Source organism: Macrotis lagotis, chromosome X (genome assembly GCF_037893015.1).
Source record: "Macrotis lagotis isolate mMagLag1 chromosome X, bilby.v1.9.chrom.fasta, whole genome shotgun sequence".
NCBI classification, from domain to species: domain Eukaryota; kingdom Metazoa; phylum Chordata; class Mammalia; order Peramelemorphia; family Peramelidae; genus Macrotis; species Macrotis lagotis.
In genome coordinates, this window is record NC_133666.1 from 470,740,591 (window position 1) to 470,760,639 (window position 20,049).

Genomic DNA, 20,049 nt, shown 5'->3' on the forward strand with positions numbered 1-20,049 from the left:
CCAGACCATGTATGTATGTGTTATACACACAAACATGCAGAAATAATGAGATAATGCTCTTAAAGGTGTTGAGTACTTCAGTAACACATAACAGATTAGTTCAATAAATTAAATAGAAAACCTAGTTCATAGGAAGAAGAAAATAATATGACAATAGTATGGTGATAATATATTTAATAAGTCAAGTATGTAAAATGATATGGTTTTCTCATTGATGATTGATCCTTTAATTTAAAGTGACTAGTAATTTGACCATACTAGCCTTTTACTCAGGTAGAATAGAAGTGTGAAAAAAGTCAGACCCACTAGACTATAATCAATTGCCATCTGCTACAGGATTCTATATCAGCTAAAAATGTGGAATTGAGCTTCTTATGGTTTGTTAATAATTTTTCCTGAAGCTTAAAGTGACCCTCTCTTCATTTGTGCTAACAGAATTAGAGCTTCTCTATGAGAGGAATGGAGTTTTTTTCCTGTGAAGAAAACTTCTCATTAATTTAGGTATCTACTAGATGCATAATACCCATAGGTTGCTCTCATAAAAGAACAAACTTTCAGTATTTCTATGAAAGCAAATTGGCATAAAATCACCATTATAATTACACTTATGGTATTAATTTTGACAGGAAAAATCATATCATTTGATGTACTTATGTTTTCATATTTCTAGGATCTACTCAGATGCAGAGTTTTGACATCAGGAATTTTTGAAACACGATTTCAAGTAGATAAAGTAAATTTTCAGTAAGTATATTGGTTCCATCCATTTACTGGTACTGGGATCAGCTTGTAAAAGAGACATTTTTTTACTGTCATATAATTTCAGCTTCTCTTTTCATGGTGCAATTAATTTTAAATGCCAGTAATTATTACAGTGCTATAAGGACAATTCTATAACTGGAGAAAAATAGGGCCCTCTTTGACTTGAACTTGAAAGTAATATTCAGTTCCTGTTAAATGACATGAAAACGGATGATTAGTTGAGTTTAGCTCTTGATACTGCTGTAGTTATTTGGATGTTTATAGTTTTTTTTAAGGATATTGAATATTGAGGGGGGTTTTGTTATTTATATTGAAAACAGAAGTAGAAATACCAAAATACCATCAGTATTTTAATATAGAAGCACATTAAACTCGTACTGATCCTACTATTGAGTGAAATTTCATACAGTGATATCAAAGTTTTATAACACTCCTCCTTCAGTGGCCCTGCTATTAAATTTGGATCGGATTACTCATAGTCACTTTCGTTCATCAGCTGACTTCCTTTTGCTTCTCTAGCTTGTCTTCTACTAACCCTATGCTCCAATTAGCTTCCACACTGTTCCTATAATATAACTTTTGTTTATGCTGTCCTCTTATCTCATATACCTTCCATTAGTGAAAATCCTAGCCATATTTTCAGTCTCACCTGATAGCCTACCTCCTCCAAGAAATGTTCCCTAAATAATTCTAACTCACAATCATCTTTTAGATTCTTGAAGTTCCTTTGGAAATTTGTGCATGCCTCTCAGAATATAGTACCCAGTCATGTTCTATCTTATATTCTCTAGTTATTTTGCTTATGAATGTTCCAATAGGTATCCACTAAGACTCTGTCCTAGGTTCTTCTTTATTCCCTCTATACACTATCATACTTGGTGATTTCCTTGGATACTAATCCAATAAATTAGCATCTTTATATAAATGATTCTCAGAGGTAAGATGCTTTGATCTCTTCTGAGCTATAATCCTACAAATTCAACACACCCAAATCAGAACGTGTTATCTCCCCCAAAAAAAAAAAATTTCCTTCCTTGAAGTTAATCTGTTATTGTCAATCTATTATCATCCTCATAGTTACTCAGGTTCTAAGATTGAATGTAATCTTCAAATCTTCACTTCTCACTTGCCCCCGTTATCCAGTTCATTGTGATATTTTGTCACTTCTTTCTTATATGTCTCCTTCCCCTCCACCACATAGCCTCTACCTTAGATCAGGCCTTTATTACCTCTCATCTAGACTATTTCATTAGCCTACTAATTGTCTCTCAGCCTGAAGGGTTTCCTCACTTGGAAATCATCTTACTTCATTCAGCTACCAAAATGATTTTCCTAATTTACAGAACTGTCCATGTTACCTTTGCCTGCCCCCTTCTCAGAATATTCAAATGATGCTCTTAACTGTTATGTTCAGGATAAAAAATAACGAAGTCCTTTCTTTGGCATTTAAGCTCTTCATAATCTGGTCCCTTCCAGAGTCCTTATACTTGACTCCTATCCACATGTTTTTCTATCCATCTGTATTGAGTTATTTTTAGTTGCCCCCACACACCATTCTGTCTTCCATCTCTAGGTCTTTACATTGGCTGCCTCCCCATACCTAGAATGTTCTACCTTCTTACCGCTCTACCTCTTAGATTTCTCAATCCTTCAAGACTCAGCCTAAATTCTATGTTCTGCAGAAATTCTTTTATGGTCTCCCAATGGCTAGTGCTTTTCCTTCTGAAATTACCTCCCATCTACACTGTATTTATCATGTATTTATATGGTTAATTTCCATCTAGTCTGCATTATTTGAATGTGAGTTTCTTGCAGGGACTGTCTTTTTTTGTCTTTTTCTTTGAATTTCCCAGCATTTATCACAGTATCTGGCACAATGTAAAAACTTAAAAGATGCTTCTTCATTGACTTGTCTCCCTGATAACTTCTCAAGGGACTTTCTATTTGAATTGATGAGTATTCACATGAAACAGATATCATTTAAAGAAAGAAATGCTTTGAATTTCCTTTTTATCTTTGCTCTCACACTTCAAATCTATAAAGTATTAATTTTAAAGGCTAATCTATAAGCTGTTTTATATAAATGTAAGACAAGTTCATCAAAGGAGGGAAAGTCAGTATGGGCAGAAGAATCAAAGAAAACTTTGTGGAGGAAGGTAAACTTGACTGGGCTTTGAAAATATGGGTGGGATTTATAAAAACAAACAAAAAGTATCCCAAGAGATGGAAAAAATATTACTAAAGAAATAGAGTAACAAATGATCATGGCATAAGTGTGGGAAACTTACTCCCAGTGATGATAAAATAAGAACCGGGGAAATGGTTAAAAATAAGGACAAATAATAAAGAACTTCAAAAACCAAAAAGAAGAGTTTGAATTTGATGTAGCTAAGTATTAGGAGTACATGTTGTTACTTGAAAAGAGAAGCAATATGACACAATGGAAAGACTTAATTTGGAGTCAGAAGACTTGGATTCAAATTCTGGCATTTTTGCTTAATACCTGAATCGCCTTTGAAAGGCCACTTAATCTCTGTTCCTTAGTACTCTTATTATAAAATTAAAGACTTAGACTAGAGATGATCTTCAAGGCATCTTTTCAGCTCTTACCTATTTTTATGTCATGAAGTGGTATCCAGAAACAAAAAAAGAAAAGAAGCTGTGTTTTTAAAACACTGACTAAATGGAAAAGGAAGGGGGAATAGGAGGAGAGACACAAAGAATAAAGGCAAGCAAGCCATGTTTGTCTATGTTAGTGATCTAGGTGTAAAATAATGAGGCCATAGACCAGAATACTGTAATGGAGATGGCAAAAAGGGGTGGTGAATTCAAGAGATGTTTTGAATAAAGAAATGGCAGGATTTAAGGACAAATAGTGAATGGACAATGAAGGAGAAAGAAAAGTCTCAGGGGTGGCTAGGTGGTGCAGTGGATAAAGCAATGGCCCTGAAGTCAGGAGTACCTACCTGGGTTCAAATCTGGTCTCAGACACTTACTAATTACCTAACTGTGTGGACTTGGGCAAGCCACTTAACCCCTTTTGCCTTGCAAAAAAAAAAAAGAAAGAAAGAAAAGTCTCTGACTTCTCTATTAAGCATGATAGCAGAATTGCAACACTGAGTAGAAATGTGGAAGCTGTCATACTTCTGATTTAAAAAAAATGTTAAAATATTCTAGCATTGGGTACAGCTAGGTGAAGCAGTGAATAGAGCACTGATCCTGGAGTCAGGGGGACCTGAGTTCAAATTTAGAATCAGACACTTAAGAATTACCTGTGTGACCTTGGACAAGTCACATATATACACACACATTCTAGCATTACAATTTCATTTGCTTCCTTAATTTTGTTCCAGCGGCTAACTTTTTCTATTTTAAAAAATGTTTTTCCATTTTAACAAGCATTTATTCTCTCTTCCCATCTAACTTCCACTAGGGAAAAAAAAAAACCTTTGTAAGACATATACATAGGGGCGGCTAGGTGGCGTAGTGGATAAAGCACCGGCCCTGGAATCAGGAGTACCTGGGTTCAAATTCGGTCTCAGACACTTAATAATTACCTGGCTGTGTGGCCTTGGGCAAGCCACTTAACCCCATTTGCCTTGCAAAAACTGAACATAGTTCAAAGTTTTTTTTATCTCTACAATTTTGTCATTATTGTATAAATGCTAGCTCTGCTCATTTCAGTCTGTGTCAGTTCATACAAGACTTATACCTAAAACCATCCTTTCATTGATTTTATGACATAATATTCCATTGAATTCATATGACATAATTTCTTTAGCCATTCCCTAATTGATGACCTTTCCTTAGTTTCTATTTCTTTGTCACTATAAAAGAACTGTAATTAATATTTTTGCATATATTAATTCTTCTTTTTCTTTTATCTCTTTGTCATATAAGTCTAATAGTGATATTGCTATGTTACAGGGATATGCACAGTTTAATAATATTTAGACATTGTTCCAGCTAGACCATTCACAATTTTACCAAAAGAACTATTAATATCCCTGTCTTCCAGCAGCCCCTTCAACATTTGTGATTTTCCTTTTTTATTAATTTTTATCCATTTGAAGGGTATGAGGTGAAACTTCAGAGTTGTTTTAAATTCATTTCTCTAATTATTAATTATTTGAATACTTTTTCAAATAATTATTGATAGCTTGGATTTTTCACTTTGTAAAAAGTACCTTAAACATTTATCCACTGTTGAATAAATCTTATTAGTACACTATTGAATGAGTTTTTTATGTATCACAGAAATAAAACCTTTTAATACTATGATTTCTTTTCAGATCATATAAATTTTTCAACTTGTCAAGAAAATGAGGACTTTATTAAAGAAACTTTCTGTAAAGATTTTTTCCAGTTTATCTCTTCTTTTGTAGTCTTATCTGTATTCAACCTGTGCCCTTATTTTTAAACTTATTTTTACTTTTTCAATTGAGAAAAATCTAACTTTCCCTCTCACCTCCTCCAATTGAAAAAAGAAAAGCAAAACCCTGAAGCAAATATGCATAATCAAGCAAAATAATTCCTATGTTGCCTGTGTCCAAAAAAAAATGTATCTCAGTTTGCACATTGAGTCTATCATCTCAGTCAGGAGGTAAGTAGCATATCATAAGTTTTATTGTCTCTCTCCTTGATCATTTTTCCAGATCAGTTCTTTTTTTTTATATGAGATACCTAATAGTTTTATTTTTTCCAGTCTTTTAACTTTGCTTTAATATTTTGTGTTGTTTCTTATAGCCATTAATTTTTGTTTGGTTCATTCTAATTTTCAGAGTCTTGCTTGAATAAAGTTTTGAAACTGGACTATTTGTGGCAAACTGTTAATTCTCTTTTCAATTCTTCTTTCCATATCTCTCACTTCTTTTCCAATATTTCTCCTACTCTCCTTATTCTTAATTGGTATTTCCCTGGTTCTCTCATTTCATGTATAAAATCATTTTATGGGCATCTAGGTGTGCAGTGGATAAAACACCAGCCCTGGAGTCATGAAGACCTGAGTTCATATTCAGACTCAGATACATAATGTTTACTAGCTGTGTGACCCTGGGCAAGTCACTTAACCCTGCTTGCCTTACCAAAAAGAAAATCATTTTCACTCTTTTTTAAACATATTATCTCTTCAAGGAATTTAATTTAATTTGTTTTCCAGCTGTGTTCAATTTTTTTTTTGACGCTTTGTATAGATATTTTCATGTTCTCTTCATTTCAATTTGTGAGCACCTCTTCACCTTAATAGCTCTTTAAGGTAGGGTTCTGTTTTTTGTTTAGTCATTCTTCCAACCTTGCTTCCTGACTTTGGACTTCATGTTAGAGTCATGATCAGTCAGAGTCCAACATCCACTGATTGCTTTGCAAATCGGTACACAAGCTAGGACCTATGACTTCTCCTTGCCCTAGACTGCCACTTCTAGGTACAGGTCTCCTACTCTGTTCACACTAGATATGTGACCTAGCTTTGTAATTTGTAGTATAGCTGACAATTGGCATCTGTTCCTGCTCTGTGCACAAAGTTAATCCTTTCTGTTCCAGATCTAAGACTTGGTGATCCTAGATATGGTATGCTATTCTATGCTAGAATGCTCTTCATGGCCATTTTTGGTTTACTCCTTTCCCCAGTGTCTATAGTCATTTTTGTGTCTGTGTACAAAACTTAACTAAAAAGATATTACAATGTGGTGGGTATTTTTCCTCAAATTGCTCAATCAAGACTTGACCTAGTGTATTTCTAGATCTTTGGGGAATAGTTGCAGAGGAAAGCTCAGCTATAGCTTTTGCTATTCCATCATCTTGACTTCTCATTTTTTTCCTTGTAAAATAGCAATTTTCTTGTTTTTCATGTAGAGGTTATGCTTTTTTATTTATCTTACCATGATAGTCATGAGGTGAAAGAAAATATAGACAAAATACCCCTCAAGAAAAATAAAGTTGAAAAATTATGTTTCAATCTATATTCAGATACCATCAGTTTTTTTTTCCTCTGGGGGATAGATGGAGTTTTTTGTCATAAATCCTTCAGAGTAGTTTTGGATTGCTGTGCTGCTGAGAATAGCTAAGTCATTCATATCTGATCATCTTACAGTGTTGATGTTGCTTTGTACCCAGTTCATTTTACTCTTCATTCTTCATCTGTTCATGTCTTTCCAGGTTTGTCTGAGAGCATCATGCTCTTCATTTCTTATTGCACAATAGTATCCCATCTACCACCTACCACACCACATTTTGTTCAGCCATTCCCTAATTAATGGGCATCACCTCAATTTCCAACTCTTTGCCACCAGAAGAGAGCTGCTGTAAATTTTTTATACATATAGATTCTTTTCTTTTTCAATGTTTTTTCTCTCTTATGGGATACAGACTTAGTAGTGTTATTACTACATGCCCTTTGGTGAAGGGTTGAATCAGTTCACAATTCCAGCAACAATGTAATAATGTCTCATTTTTCCCAAATCCCTTCCACTGTCTGTCATTTTCCTTTTCTGTCCTATTGGCAAATCTAATAGGTATGAAGTAGTAGCTCAGAATTGTTTTAATTTGCATTTCCCCAGTCAATAATGAGTTAGAGCATTTTTTTTCATGTGGCCTTGGATAGCTTAAATTGCTTCATCTGAAAACTGTTCATATCTTTTGATCATTTACCATTTGGGGAATGACTATCATTTTTATAAATGTGACTGAGTTCTCTATAGGTTTGAGAAATTGAGGCCTTTATAAAAAGAAACTTCAAAATTGTTTTCACAATTAGTTTGGCAGATTGAATTTCCCTCTATTCTGTTTCTTGGCCTATTTATTTTATTCTTTATCTCCTTTCACCCTCTCCCTCCTGAAAAGTGTTTTGCTTCTAACTACCCCCTCCCCCAATCTGCCCTTCCTACTATCACACAACACTGTCACCACCACCACCACCCTCACTCCGTTTTAGATTACTATAACCTATGAAATGTATATGTTAATCCCTCTTTGAGCCAGTTCTGATGAGAGAGAAGTTCATTCATTCTCCCTCATCTCCCCCCTTCCCCTCCACTGTAAAAGTTTTTTCTTGTCTCTCTTTTATGGGAAATAATTTACACCATTCTACCTCCCCTTTCCTTTTCTCCCAGTATATTACTCTCTCACCCCTTAATTTTTCTTTTTTTAGATACCATCCTTTCATATTCAACTCACACCTGTGTGCTATGCATATGTGTGTGTGTATATATATATATATTTTCCCTTCTAACTGCCCCAAGATGATGTTATATATTTTTCTTGTGTATGAATCTAAATACTTTAATCTTATTAAATGCCTTATGATTTCCCTTTCCTATTTACTTTTTTAATGTTTCTCTTGAGCTTTATATTTGAAAGTCAGATTTTTCTGTTCAGCTCTAGTCTTTTCATAAGGAAAGTTTGAAAGTCCCCTATTTCATTGAATTCATCTTTTCCCCTGAAAGACTATGTTCGAGTTTTCTGGGTGGTTGATTCTTGTCTATAATCCAAGCTCTTTTGCCTTCCAGAATATCACATTCCAAGTCCTCCAATCCTTTAATATAGAATCAGCTAAATCTTGTGTTATCCTAATAGTAGCTCCAGATACTTGAATTATTTCCTTCCAACTGCTTGCAATATTTTCTCCTTGATCAGGGAGCTCTGGAATTTGACTATAATATTCCTGAAAATTTTCATTTTGGGATCTCTTTCACAAGGTGATAAGTGGATTCTTTCGATTTCTATTTTACCATCTGCTTCTAGAATGTCAGGACAGCTTTTCTTGATAATTTCTTAAAAGATAATATCAAGGCTCTTTTTTTGACCATGGTTTTCAGGTAGTTCAATAATTTTTAAATTATCTCTCCAGCTCTGTTTTCCAGGTCAATTGTTTTTCCAATGAGTCTTCTCATTCTTAATGAGATAAAATACAATATAGCAATTGTTCTGGTAGGAAACTGGGAGAAGACAATTTGATAAATGTGCCTAGCATCCTCACAGAGGAAAATGATATCACAGAGAGATGGAAATTGATCAAGTATGCAATAATGATATGAAGAATATGATAAATGAACCATTGGCCCTGTAAGATAACAAGTTTGAAGAAAAATATTAGAGTAGTAAAATCTAAAGTAAAAAAGAATTAAAGTATTGAAATAGTGAGTGGCACATGATTGCAAGAAGGAAGAAGCACTTTTACAGGTGGTGGGAGAGTCAGGATGTTTTTCAGGAGTAAAGATACAATTTGTAAATAAAAGTACAATGAGTAGTAATTGCAATCCTCTTATAAGGTATCACCAACATGCTAATGTTAAACAATCCAGCTGAAGTGATTTAAATTTAAACTAAAGTTTAAGTTGAAATCATTTACAAGAGTGAATTAAATTTACTGATGTAAGTTAACTTCCTTTTGCTTTATAATAGTATGTTTGATGTAGGTGGTCAGAGAGATGAAAGAAGAAAATGGATCCAATGCTTTAATGGTAATTTTTAATGTTTGCTTTACATCTAGTTCTCATATTATTTCCTACTACTTTTGTTATTTTTGTATTATATGTTCTTACTTTTTTATACTTCATTATAACTTAGTTTCTACGTACTTCAATCTTTCATACATTTCTGGTACATAACTGAATTAACAGCCCCAAATTCTTATTTATATTGATCAAATGGGCAAATTCCTTATTAGTTCCATTAAATTAATTTCATTGGCAGAAGCTATAGTATATACTGAATTTGGAGTCAGTAAATGTGATTTCAAATCCCAAATGTACCACTTAACTAGCTCTCCGATATTGGACAAGTCATAATTCCTTTGAGTCTTAGTTTCTACACATGTATTTGCACTATCTACCTCATACATTTGATAAAATAATGCAATGCATGTAAAATGTTTTTGTAGCTATAAAACACAGTTACTTTTGCTGTTATTGTTTCTTATCCATATCTAATAGTTGTTGAGTCACAATTCACTTTGAAGTGTTGTATGGCTTGAATACTACAACAGAGACCCATTCTCTCACTGAAGTACTTCTTTTCTTTTCTCTCACAAAGATGTCACTGCTATAATCTATGTCGCAGCCTGCAGTAGCTACAACATGGTGATCAGGGAAGATCAGACTACTAACAGACTACGAGAATCCCTGGACCTTTTCAAAAGCATCTGGAATAATAGGTAAAAAATAAAATAAGCTTTACTTCAGTTCTCCAGAATAAAGTTTATTATAAATGCTGCTTAGAACCTTGCAAGTCAATATCCATTTAATTTTGAAATTGGCAGAAGAGCATAATAATCCTCATGCAAAGTCAGTTTTAGTCTGCTAAAATATTTGTACATGCCTAGACTGGATACACTGATCCTAGTAAAAACACCAGAAGTATATAAAGAAAATTTCCCATTTCTGCTTTGAAAATGCACAAATTTTTCATGGTTCAAAACCTATATTCTGTAGTACTATGAACAGAGCACTAGTCTGAATCTGATATATGGTAAGTTTTCTTTCTTTGTGCCCATTGATTTTTCCTTGTATCTCACCTATAGCATTTATCACATTCTTCAATGTATCCTTATCTGGGGATAATTTGGTTCTATTCAATCTTTTCTATTGCCCTAAGTTTAGAAAGAGGGAAGGGTATCAGAGAAAATATCAGACCTTTAATATAATGAAAGTGGTCAGCGGTTTATTTTCTTTTGAATTCAAGAAGAATATTCAAATACAAATATCTAATATGATCATATGTGAAATGTTACCCTATTTATAGCTTTATTATATATGTTGAATTCAAGACATTTTTATTAAGTGCCCACTACATTCTTGGATACAGAGACAAAAACAAAACACTCCTGCCCATGCTTTCTGAGAAGCTTGCATTCTTCTGGGTAATTTGAGAAGGGAAAGAACATTAACACTTAGGAAATTGAGGAAGACTTCATGGAAAACATGGGAAACCTTAAAAGACTATGCAGTATTTTGAGAAGTGGACTTGAGTAGGGAGTATATTCCAGACATAGGGAACAGATTACATAGCCGCAGAGAGGCAGGACAGAAATATATTATCACAATAATTAGCCCAGTTGGACCAGATCTTAGAGCTTGTGAAGGGATCTAGTATAACAACAGCAGTAGCCTATTTGTGTCTATCCTAAATTTTTTCTTCTTTTTTTTTTTTTGGATAGTGTTGCTATATTATTTACTAGTGGTTTTTACTAGTTTAATAGGTATGATTTTGCTGATTGTGCTTTCTTCATCCTATCACTTCATGAGTTTTCTCTTATTTTTCTATTTTCTTTCATATTTATCATTCCTTAAAAGGAAGGTTCAGACCTGTATATTATTTTTTATTTGGTTTTGTTTTTTTAGATTTTTGCAAGGCAAATGGGGTTAAGTGGCTTGCCCAAGGCCACACAGCTAGTAATTATTAAGTGTCTGAGACCAGATTTGAACCCAGGTACTACTGACTTCAAGGCTGGTGCTTTATCCACTAAACCACCTAGCTGCCCCTACTACACCACCTAGCCACCCCTACTACGCCACCTAGCCGCCCCTCAGACCTGTATATTATTAATGTAAAGATCTCTAGTGAGGAAACCTCCTGCCAATGGAGATAAACAGCTGTTCTTTCATCTAGAATCTCTGAGATCGAGACTGGGACACTGAAAGGTTAACTGACTTGCTGAAGAGTCACACAGCTAGGATGTTAATAATAGGACTTGAACCTACTTCTTCCTCCTCTTAGGCTGGCTTAGTATTCAGGACATTTTGCCTCACTGCATCTCTTACATTTATTAATTACAATGTAATTATTAATTACAATTTTGTGTGTGTGTGTGTGTGTGTTTGTATACTGTGGATCTGTATAAAAATGTATGTGTGTGTATAAATGTGATTATGTATGGATATGTGAGATATATATATGTATAATCACAAATTTGATCCATAAACAAATGGGTTATTTAAAGACTTTTGCTATTACAAGTAATCTTACAATTAAGTTTCTTTCTAGCTAGGGTTTTTTCTTCCTATTAGTAACATCCTTTGGACTTAGTCCTAGTAGTGGCAAAACTGAGTAAAAAGATACGACCAGATTTGTAGTTCTTACTGAATGGTGCCATGTTTTCCAAAAATGTTATACCATTTCATAATCCTACCAGGAATAGAAACAATATTGAATTTTGTCATTTTTAACTATATTTTACCTATTTGGTGAAACTGAGTTATTATCCCAGTTTTATTTTAATTTGCAATCCTCTAATTAGCAGGGAGTGTACACAGTTTTCAGTGAATACTAATAATTTATTTTTTTATTTTGAGAACTAGATTTTCTGACTACAAGTTCTTATTGTCAGGAAACCTATTTCAGATTATTGGTTGCTTTCAATAAGTTTTGTATATGTGTCTTATCTCCCATACCAAATTATAAGCTTCATTTAGGGATTGTAACTTTGTCCCTTCCCCATTGCCCAGCACACTGCTCTGCAAGTAGTTGATACTAAGCTTATCTTTATTGAATTGAATTTGAAATAGCAGTTTATGTGGCCATGTGGCATATATATTGACAGTAAAAAAAAAAATTCTACCGTATCCTCTTCCCCTTCTTTCTATAATCTATAATAAAAAAAAAAGCTCTTTTCTAAGATGTTTAATGGAAACTCTACCAAGGACAAGAAAAAACCAAATGAGAAGGACTTAGTTGTCTTTGTAAATACATAGATGACAATAACCTGCAAATAGTTCCACTACCAGCCAGTCTTTACTAACTTTCTCATTGTTGTGGAAATAAGACACATAATAGAAAAGAATGTAGCAAGAAAAAAAATGCACATATGCATTGTTTTCATTTCTTTTAAATCCTGAACTAAAGTGCTTCATTCCTTTGAGGTTTTAAACTTTCTAAAAGCTTATCCTGATTTATGTAGATACTAAGATACAGCAGAATAATACTTTTCCATAGTTTCCCTTTTAGAGTAACAGAACCAGCCTCATTTTTGCACATTAAATAGAATGATTTGAATTAGGCCTGTTTAATGACAGGCTCTCTGTGGGGGTGCAGAAGAGATATATGGGGGAGGAAGAGGAGGAGCTGAACAAGACATGAATTAAGCTTTGTGACTAATGAATCACGAATTTGATTAACTCTTTGAATTTTGGAGTTTGGCTTTTCTGATTCTTCCAAATCTTAATGGATCCATAAAAATAATCTGTTTTCAATTCATAAGTGTATTTTAAGTTTTAGCACCAATCAGCTTACATCACATCTTCCTTTACTTATTCCATCAGCATGGGCAGGAATTAAGAGTTTGAAAATGACATGTGACAAGATATATCTTAACTTAAATTTTTCTTAATGTCTTACTGGCTGAATAGGTGATTGGGTTAAAGTGAGGATGGATGGGTGTAAGAATTTGCACATTAAGTTTTTTGGGGGGGGTTTTTTCAAGGCAATGGGGTTAAGTGGCTTGCCCAAGGCCACATGGCTAGGTAATTATTAAATGTCTGAGGTCAGATTTGAACCCAAGGCCGTTGCTCTATTCACTGCATCACTTAGCTGCCCCCACCCCCAGCACATTAAGATTTTTTAATAGAAAAATGTTTTTAGCAATTAAAAGTCCATAAAAAATTCGGGAAGATGGCAAACAATTTTTTTCTTATTTCTCCTTTCTAGGTGGTTGCGGACCATTTCTATTATCTTGTTCTTAAACAAACAGGATATGCTGGCAGAAAAAGTCTTGGCAGGGAAATCCAAAATTGAAGATTATTTCCCTGAGTATGCAAACTATACTGTTCCTGAAGATGGTAAGATTTCATTATGAGTCCAGGTTTTAGGAATAGACCACAATTCTGATGAAAACAAATAACTTTCTCCCTCTCCCCCACTGTACCTATCTTCAAATAAAAATAACTTGGAGTTACCAATTGGAGTGTAATTATATTTTGTTTCCTAAATCTATATTTTGGAAAGTTACCTTCCTCCAGTCTTTTAGGGTTTATGCTCATAATTATTTCCTACCACATTTGTATTTTTTTTTACTTTGGGATTAATTAGAGACTGCACCAGAAAAGAAAAGCAGTAGTTCATAATATGCAAAATATGATTTATTATTTGCTATTATTTCTGCTTTGGAGGAACTTAGTGCCTTTTGTGTCTTTGGTACCTTCAGTTTTGCCACTGTAATATTATAAACATTATTTCTGAATCACAGAATCAATAACTGACAATTTAAAATGCTAAGGGTCTAATTTTGCTCTACATAACATTTCTTGGATTCATTCAAAGTAAGTGTTGGAAAATTATTAAAGAAAATACATTCATACAGGAAAATTAGCAACTCACCTTTAAAGTATTTTCCTCACAAGTCTATGATTGTACATTTATTATTAACTTCTTTTTATAGTTGAAAAAACTCAGACTCAGAGAATAAGTTAAATAACTTGTTCATAATCACACAAGTAACCAGACAATATGGAGCACATTTCTAATTTCACACATATATTGATCTTTCTTCCACTAATGATGTATGAAAGAAAGTCCTAGAGAAGTTGCCATTGAGCTCTCTTTGATTTTCATTTTCTATATCAATGGAGCATAAGAACATATTAAGGGTACGATAGATCTAGAACTGGAAGAGATAGATGGTTGCTATCAGTTTTGAGACCTTGATATAGGTAGTGTTGTTAAATGAATTTTTGGAATCAAAGATCCAGAATTTACTCTGGTCTTTACTATCCCTGTAGTTTTGAATAAGTCATTCACATTTCTCAGTTCTCATCTGTAAAATGAGGGGATTGAACTCAGTGGCACCCCCAAAAAAAAAAAATGAAACCTCCTTTTTGGTTGATTCTGGTTGACCCTAAGTGGCTCAGCTCTGAAGGATTTGAAGGATTGGGGATAATAAATTGATTAACTCAATGGTCTGTTTGTTCCATGATGAAGATAAGGCTTGTCTGCATCAAGAGGATTAGTGGGAGATAGAGCCAAGATGGCAGGGGAAGCAAGCAGCAGCACAATCAGCTCTCTCCAACCCCCAAAAGAAAAATTCCACCAAACAAATCTAGAAAATACACTAGATTGGGGTTAGGTAGACTGACAGGAAGGTGCTTTGTACCTTCAACCATGAAGTAGATATGAGTTCTTGTTTCTTTTATAGTCTTTTATACTGCATAATATGGTACACTGAATTTAGTTTACCTTTTATATAAAAATGGTACTTTATACTTGACTTTATCTGAGTACATTTTTGCTTAATTTCACAGCAACACCTGATGCAGGTGAAGATCCCAAAGTGACGAGGGCCAAGTTCTTTATCCGGGATGAATTTTTAGTGAGTATTTTTAAAACTTTTATCAGCGTTTTGACCCCATGGTACTTTTATTGAATGACTCCAAAAATACATTTTACAAGCTACAATCTCAGGTATCCACCTCTGTTATGACTTGCTATCATTGGACTGCATTTAAGATCCACAATATGCTATTATGTCTACATTCAAAAGCACAGATAAGCCAAAGACTATTGCATCAAATCAGACTGTTCTTAAAAAAAATTAACTCCTCTTCCAGTTGTACCCTATAAATAACTATGAATAAATTTTAGCCAACTTGAAACCAATCAGAAAATGCTAAAATATTCAACAACACAACCAAAACTATGACTCTCTAAGGATCTGCAGAAATAGGAAATTTTAAATTATAACTGGATCAGTCATGTTATAGTTAAAGGTTTGGGTGGCCAGCCATCTCTAGCAATGTATTTCTTTAGTCTTATGAAGGTCTTTCTGGGGGAAACCAAGTTTTCTGGTCAATTTTCTGCTAGAATCTATTTCTATTCTCTTCCTTTCTATACTCCCCACCACCACCCTTTCCTTTCATGGGCTTTATCTTGAACTCTTTATTAGGCTTTCTGTTCCCGAGTAAAGCCAAACTGGAAAACATTCAAAAAGTAATCAAAAAATATACGTTCATCAAGCAAACCATTAAAGTATGCCTCCAAGGCTTTGGGACTGATAGGGTTAGTACAAGATGTAGTTCTCTGATCTCAAACATCTTAAAGCCTAATTGAGAAAATTAAAATATACATGTGAAATTTGAGTAAGTTGTTTTACCTCTCTATGGGCTTAGCTTCCTCATCTATAAAATAAGGAAGTTGTTCTAAATGTATGATCCTAAGAATTTTTGGACAATTTCAAGGTAGCATGTTAACTAGAAGAAATATGGAATATAGGAATTCTCTGACAGTTGGCTTCTCAGAGCTAGATCTTTAAGTAGTATTAAATCATGAGTATGTAAGGGAAAATAATTACATTTGAGGAAAATGGCAAACAGTTTCCTACCATTATAAGAGGGAAAACTACTGTCTCTCAGGTCTGGATTCAGATTTTATTTCTGAGGCATACTGTTTGTGACTTTGTGCACTTACTACCTAAGCCTCAATTTCCTTATCTGTAAAGTGAAGGCTTTGAACTAGGTAATGTCCAAGGTTCTTTCCAATTCTAAATCTATCTTATTTTCATTTTGGTCTTTTTTTTTAAATAGCTCCCAAATGAGGACAGGTAGGTAACATCATAAATAGAGCACCAACCCTGGAGTCAGGAGGACCTGGGTTCAAATCCAGTTTCAGACACTTAATAATTATCCTAGCTGTGAGACCTTGGACAAGTTACTTAACCCCATTGCCTAGCAAAAAAAAAAAAGCTTCTAGTCATTTCTTTTGGCCCTCCTATAGTTTTGGCTCTCTGATATAATCCCATTGTAAATATGCATAATGAAAACAAAGAAATCACCTTGGCAAGATTATTTTTTAATTTAGTTGATGAAATTAGGTAGTTTTTCAATTCTCTTTCTATCAAATAACTGGATTTATTTGGGGGGGGTTAAGTATCTGTTTCCCATTTTGCGAGTGAGATTCTATAATTTCCCAAGGAAATATCCTGCCTATTAGTAAGGAACAAAAGATTTAGAGGTTAAGGAAAAGGGAGATGTTAAAGAGATAATCCTCTTGGCAAATCACATCACTTCTTGGAATTTCACTTTCCAAAATTCTCGGATTAAGAGCTGAGACTTTCCCATTTCATATTTTCACCAAAATTCTCACGAATTTAATCGTAGAGATAATAGACCAGCATATTAAAACTAAAACTTTCAATCATATTATCCAATGAGTGATGGTATATTTGTAAAAGAAAAGCAGAAAGTAAAATATATTATTTAGCAAAGTATTTTAGCAAAATAATAAAATGTGCTTTTCTTACTGTCCTGCTATATACAGTAAAGACTATAAGGAACATACCCACAAAAGTGCATAAAAGTAAAAACTCTAGCTTTGTCAAGACCAACAACTTGACAGACTGGTCAATATGACCAGAAAGGATAATGATCATTGTTGGAAGGGATGTGGGAAATCTGGGACACTATTACATTGTTGGTAGAGCTGTGAACTCATCCAACCTTTCTGGAGAGAAATTTGGAATCATACCCAAAGGGCAACAAAAATGTGCATACCCTTTGATCCAGCAGTATCACTATTAGGTCTATACCCTGAAGAGATTATGAAAAGGGTAAAAGCATCACTTGTACAAAAATATTCATAGCAGCCCTGTTTGTGGTGGCAAAGAATTGGAAATTAAATGAATGTCCTTCAATTGAGGAATGACAAACTGGTATACGTATGTCATGAAACACTATTGTTCTGTTAGAAACCAGGAGGGATGGGAATTCAGGGAAGCCTGGAAGGATTTGCGTGAACTCATACTAAGTGAGATGAGCAGAACCAGAAAAACACTGTACACCCTAACAACCACATGGGGGTGATGATCAACTTTGATGGACTTGCTCATTCCATCAGTGCAACAACCAGGGACAATTTTGGGCTATCTGTGATGGAGAATACCATCTGTATCCAGAGAAAGAAAGTGGAGTTTGAACAAAGACCAAAGACTATTACCTTCAATTTCAGGGGAAAAAAGTTATTGCGTGTCATTTTACTATTTCTTATACTTTATTTTTTTTTCCTTAAAATTAATTCTCTCCCATCGCATTCAACTTAGATCAATGTATACCATGGAAACAATGTAAAGACTAACGGACTGCCTTCTGTGGGGGGAGGGAAGCAAGAATAGGGGGGAAAATTGTAAAACTCAAAATAAATAAAATCTTTCTTAAAAAAAAGACTAACAATGTGAAGGAAGATACTATGAAGAGAAGGTGATCAGACACCAGGTTTAGACTTTAATTTCTGGAAAATCTCAAGAGCAAATAATGAACTTAGAGTTGGAGATACAATGCATGATTAAACAGCATAATATTGAGATCTGAAAAGATACTACTAGGTGACTCCTGGGGTGGTGTTTGTGATAAATTTTGTAAATTTTAAGGCATCCTATAAACATAAGTTTTTATGATTATGAGTTTTAGTTTTAATATCACAGTCTATGGAGAAATGTTGCCAAGGAAAAGACAGTGGTGAGTTCAATAATTCTGTTTCAATCCCTTCTGTGAAGTTCCTGAGAAATTTGGCAGAAATATAAAATGGTAGGATCTTAACTCTCCAGAAAAATATTGGAAATTGAAATTCCAAAAGTATGTGATTTGCCAAGGGTCATAAACAGCTAGTAAGTATCAGCCAGCATTCAAATTCAGATTGCTTAACTTTATCTTGGGTACTCTTTCCTCCACACTCCTTTACCTCTATAAAAAAGAAGGAATTAAGTCATCATGATTCTTCCTGCTAGTATAGATTGATGCCAGGTGGTATTTTTCTAACATATGTCTGAAAACTGAAGTAAATTCCTTACTTTTTTTTTCTATTCCATTTCTCCCATGTTGGAAATGGGGTGATCCTTTGTTATTCATAAATGAAAATTTGAGACATTATCAGTCAAAAACTGTTTCCAGGGCATTAGCACTCAGGAGCTATGTATTTTTTTCCAGCATGGATCACAGGCCTACTTTTGATTAGTATTTCTTTTACCATAGTTGAGAAACAATTTGAACTTTTTTTGATGATATTGGTGATTCTCAAGAAACAGGCAACAATTTCAGTCAGCCGGGAGTTTGTTTTTCTCTTATCTGCCTAAACATGAAAAGGATGTCCTATCTCATACATATGGAGAATCAGTCAGCAGCAATTTGACCAATGATTGGAGATGCATGCAGATATTCTAAATATAATGCTACAACTCTTCTGAAATAAAAGAAAATCTGGAAAAGCACGATTGCTTTTCTTTTTCCCCCTATAGATAATACCATAAAAAAAATGGAACAAGTATTTCAAGCATTTAATAATTGTTGAATCAGACTCTTTACCCAACTCACTATTATGATCAATATCTATATTTCCTCATGATAAGCAGTGTGTCTCCAAGATGATGTCCCAGGGAGACTCTTTCTTACCATTTCTTTACTGCTACATCCTTAGCCTTTCACTTACATTGTTTACATAATTGTTTCTTTTATGTGTATGTGTGTGTGTGTGTGTGTGTGTGTGTGTGTGTGTATGACTCTCAGATTATGAGTGAATTCTTTAAGGGAAAAATAAATGCATATGCACGTGTAGGAGTAGATACATATATATACATGTGTATCTATAGATACATAATATACATACATGTTCTTGTGTGTTCTATATCCCTTGTGATACTGAGCACACAGAAGGCTCTTAAATTCTTGTTGAATGATTGAAACTCCATTATAATTGCCATGTGATCCTTAATAATGTTTGACACTTGCCTACATAAGCAGACTATTATAATGAAAAGAACATCAAATTCAGCCAGAAAAGTGTTTTTAAAGTCATGATTCCAGTATTTGTTAGTTCTCTGACCATAGGTAAGTCCCTCAGTTTTTTTAAACTTTAGTTTCCTCATCCATCAAAGGGAGATAATATATCATAGGGTTATGGGAGGGGGGGCAGGGGAAGCACTTTGTAAAGTATTTTAATCAGGGTGAGTTGATTGTTACCTTGTGTGAAAATTACTATTAACTTGTGATGGGAGTGTCATAGAAGCAATTACATATCCAATATCAAAAGGATTCCTTACGCTCCCTCCCTTAATGCAGTTAAATATCTATAACACTGACTATGAGAGACTTGACCAGGTATGACCTGGTCATTGCCTCTGCTTTTGTTTATTCTTCTGGGAGTAATAGTGTTCTTAAGAAACAATAGCCTAGAGTCCAAGTTCAAAGTTTTATCCAGATTGAGTCCTCCACAAATAGATTTACTATACATCTCATTTTGAAGAAACAAAAGCATAAGAGAAAGCTCAATTTGGAGTAGAGTTCCTAAACACAGTCTTACGTGGAAACTCTTGTTTTGCAG

The 20,049-nt window shown here is 34.1% G+C and overlaps 1 protein-coding gene across 4 annotated transcripts in view; it reads left to right on the forward strand.

Moving 5' to 3' along the window:
- The window catches only part of GNAL (G protein subunit alpha L), a 509,094-nt gene that overhangs the window by 487,347 nt on the left and 1,698 nt on the right, over window positions 1-20,049 (forward strand). For all 4 annotated transcript variants that reach the window (XM_074207178.1, XM_074207179.1, XM_074207177.1 and 1 more), the window contains 5 exons: window positions 671-744; window positions 9,160-9,218; window positions 9,790-9,910; window positions 13,399-13,529; window positions 14,988-15,055. In XM_074207178.1, the coding sequence (XP_074063279.1) occupies window positions 671-744; window positions 9,160-9,218; window positions 9,790-9,910; window positions 13,399-13,529; window positions 14,988-15,055 (453 nt within the window). The remainder of the gene's footprint in view (window positions 1-670; window positions 745-9,159; window positions 9,219-9,789; window positions 9,911-13,398; window positions 13,530-14,987; window positions 15,056-20,049) is intronic.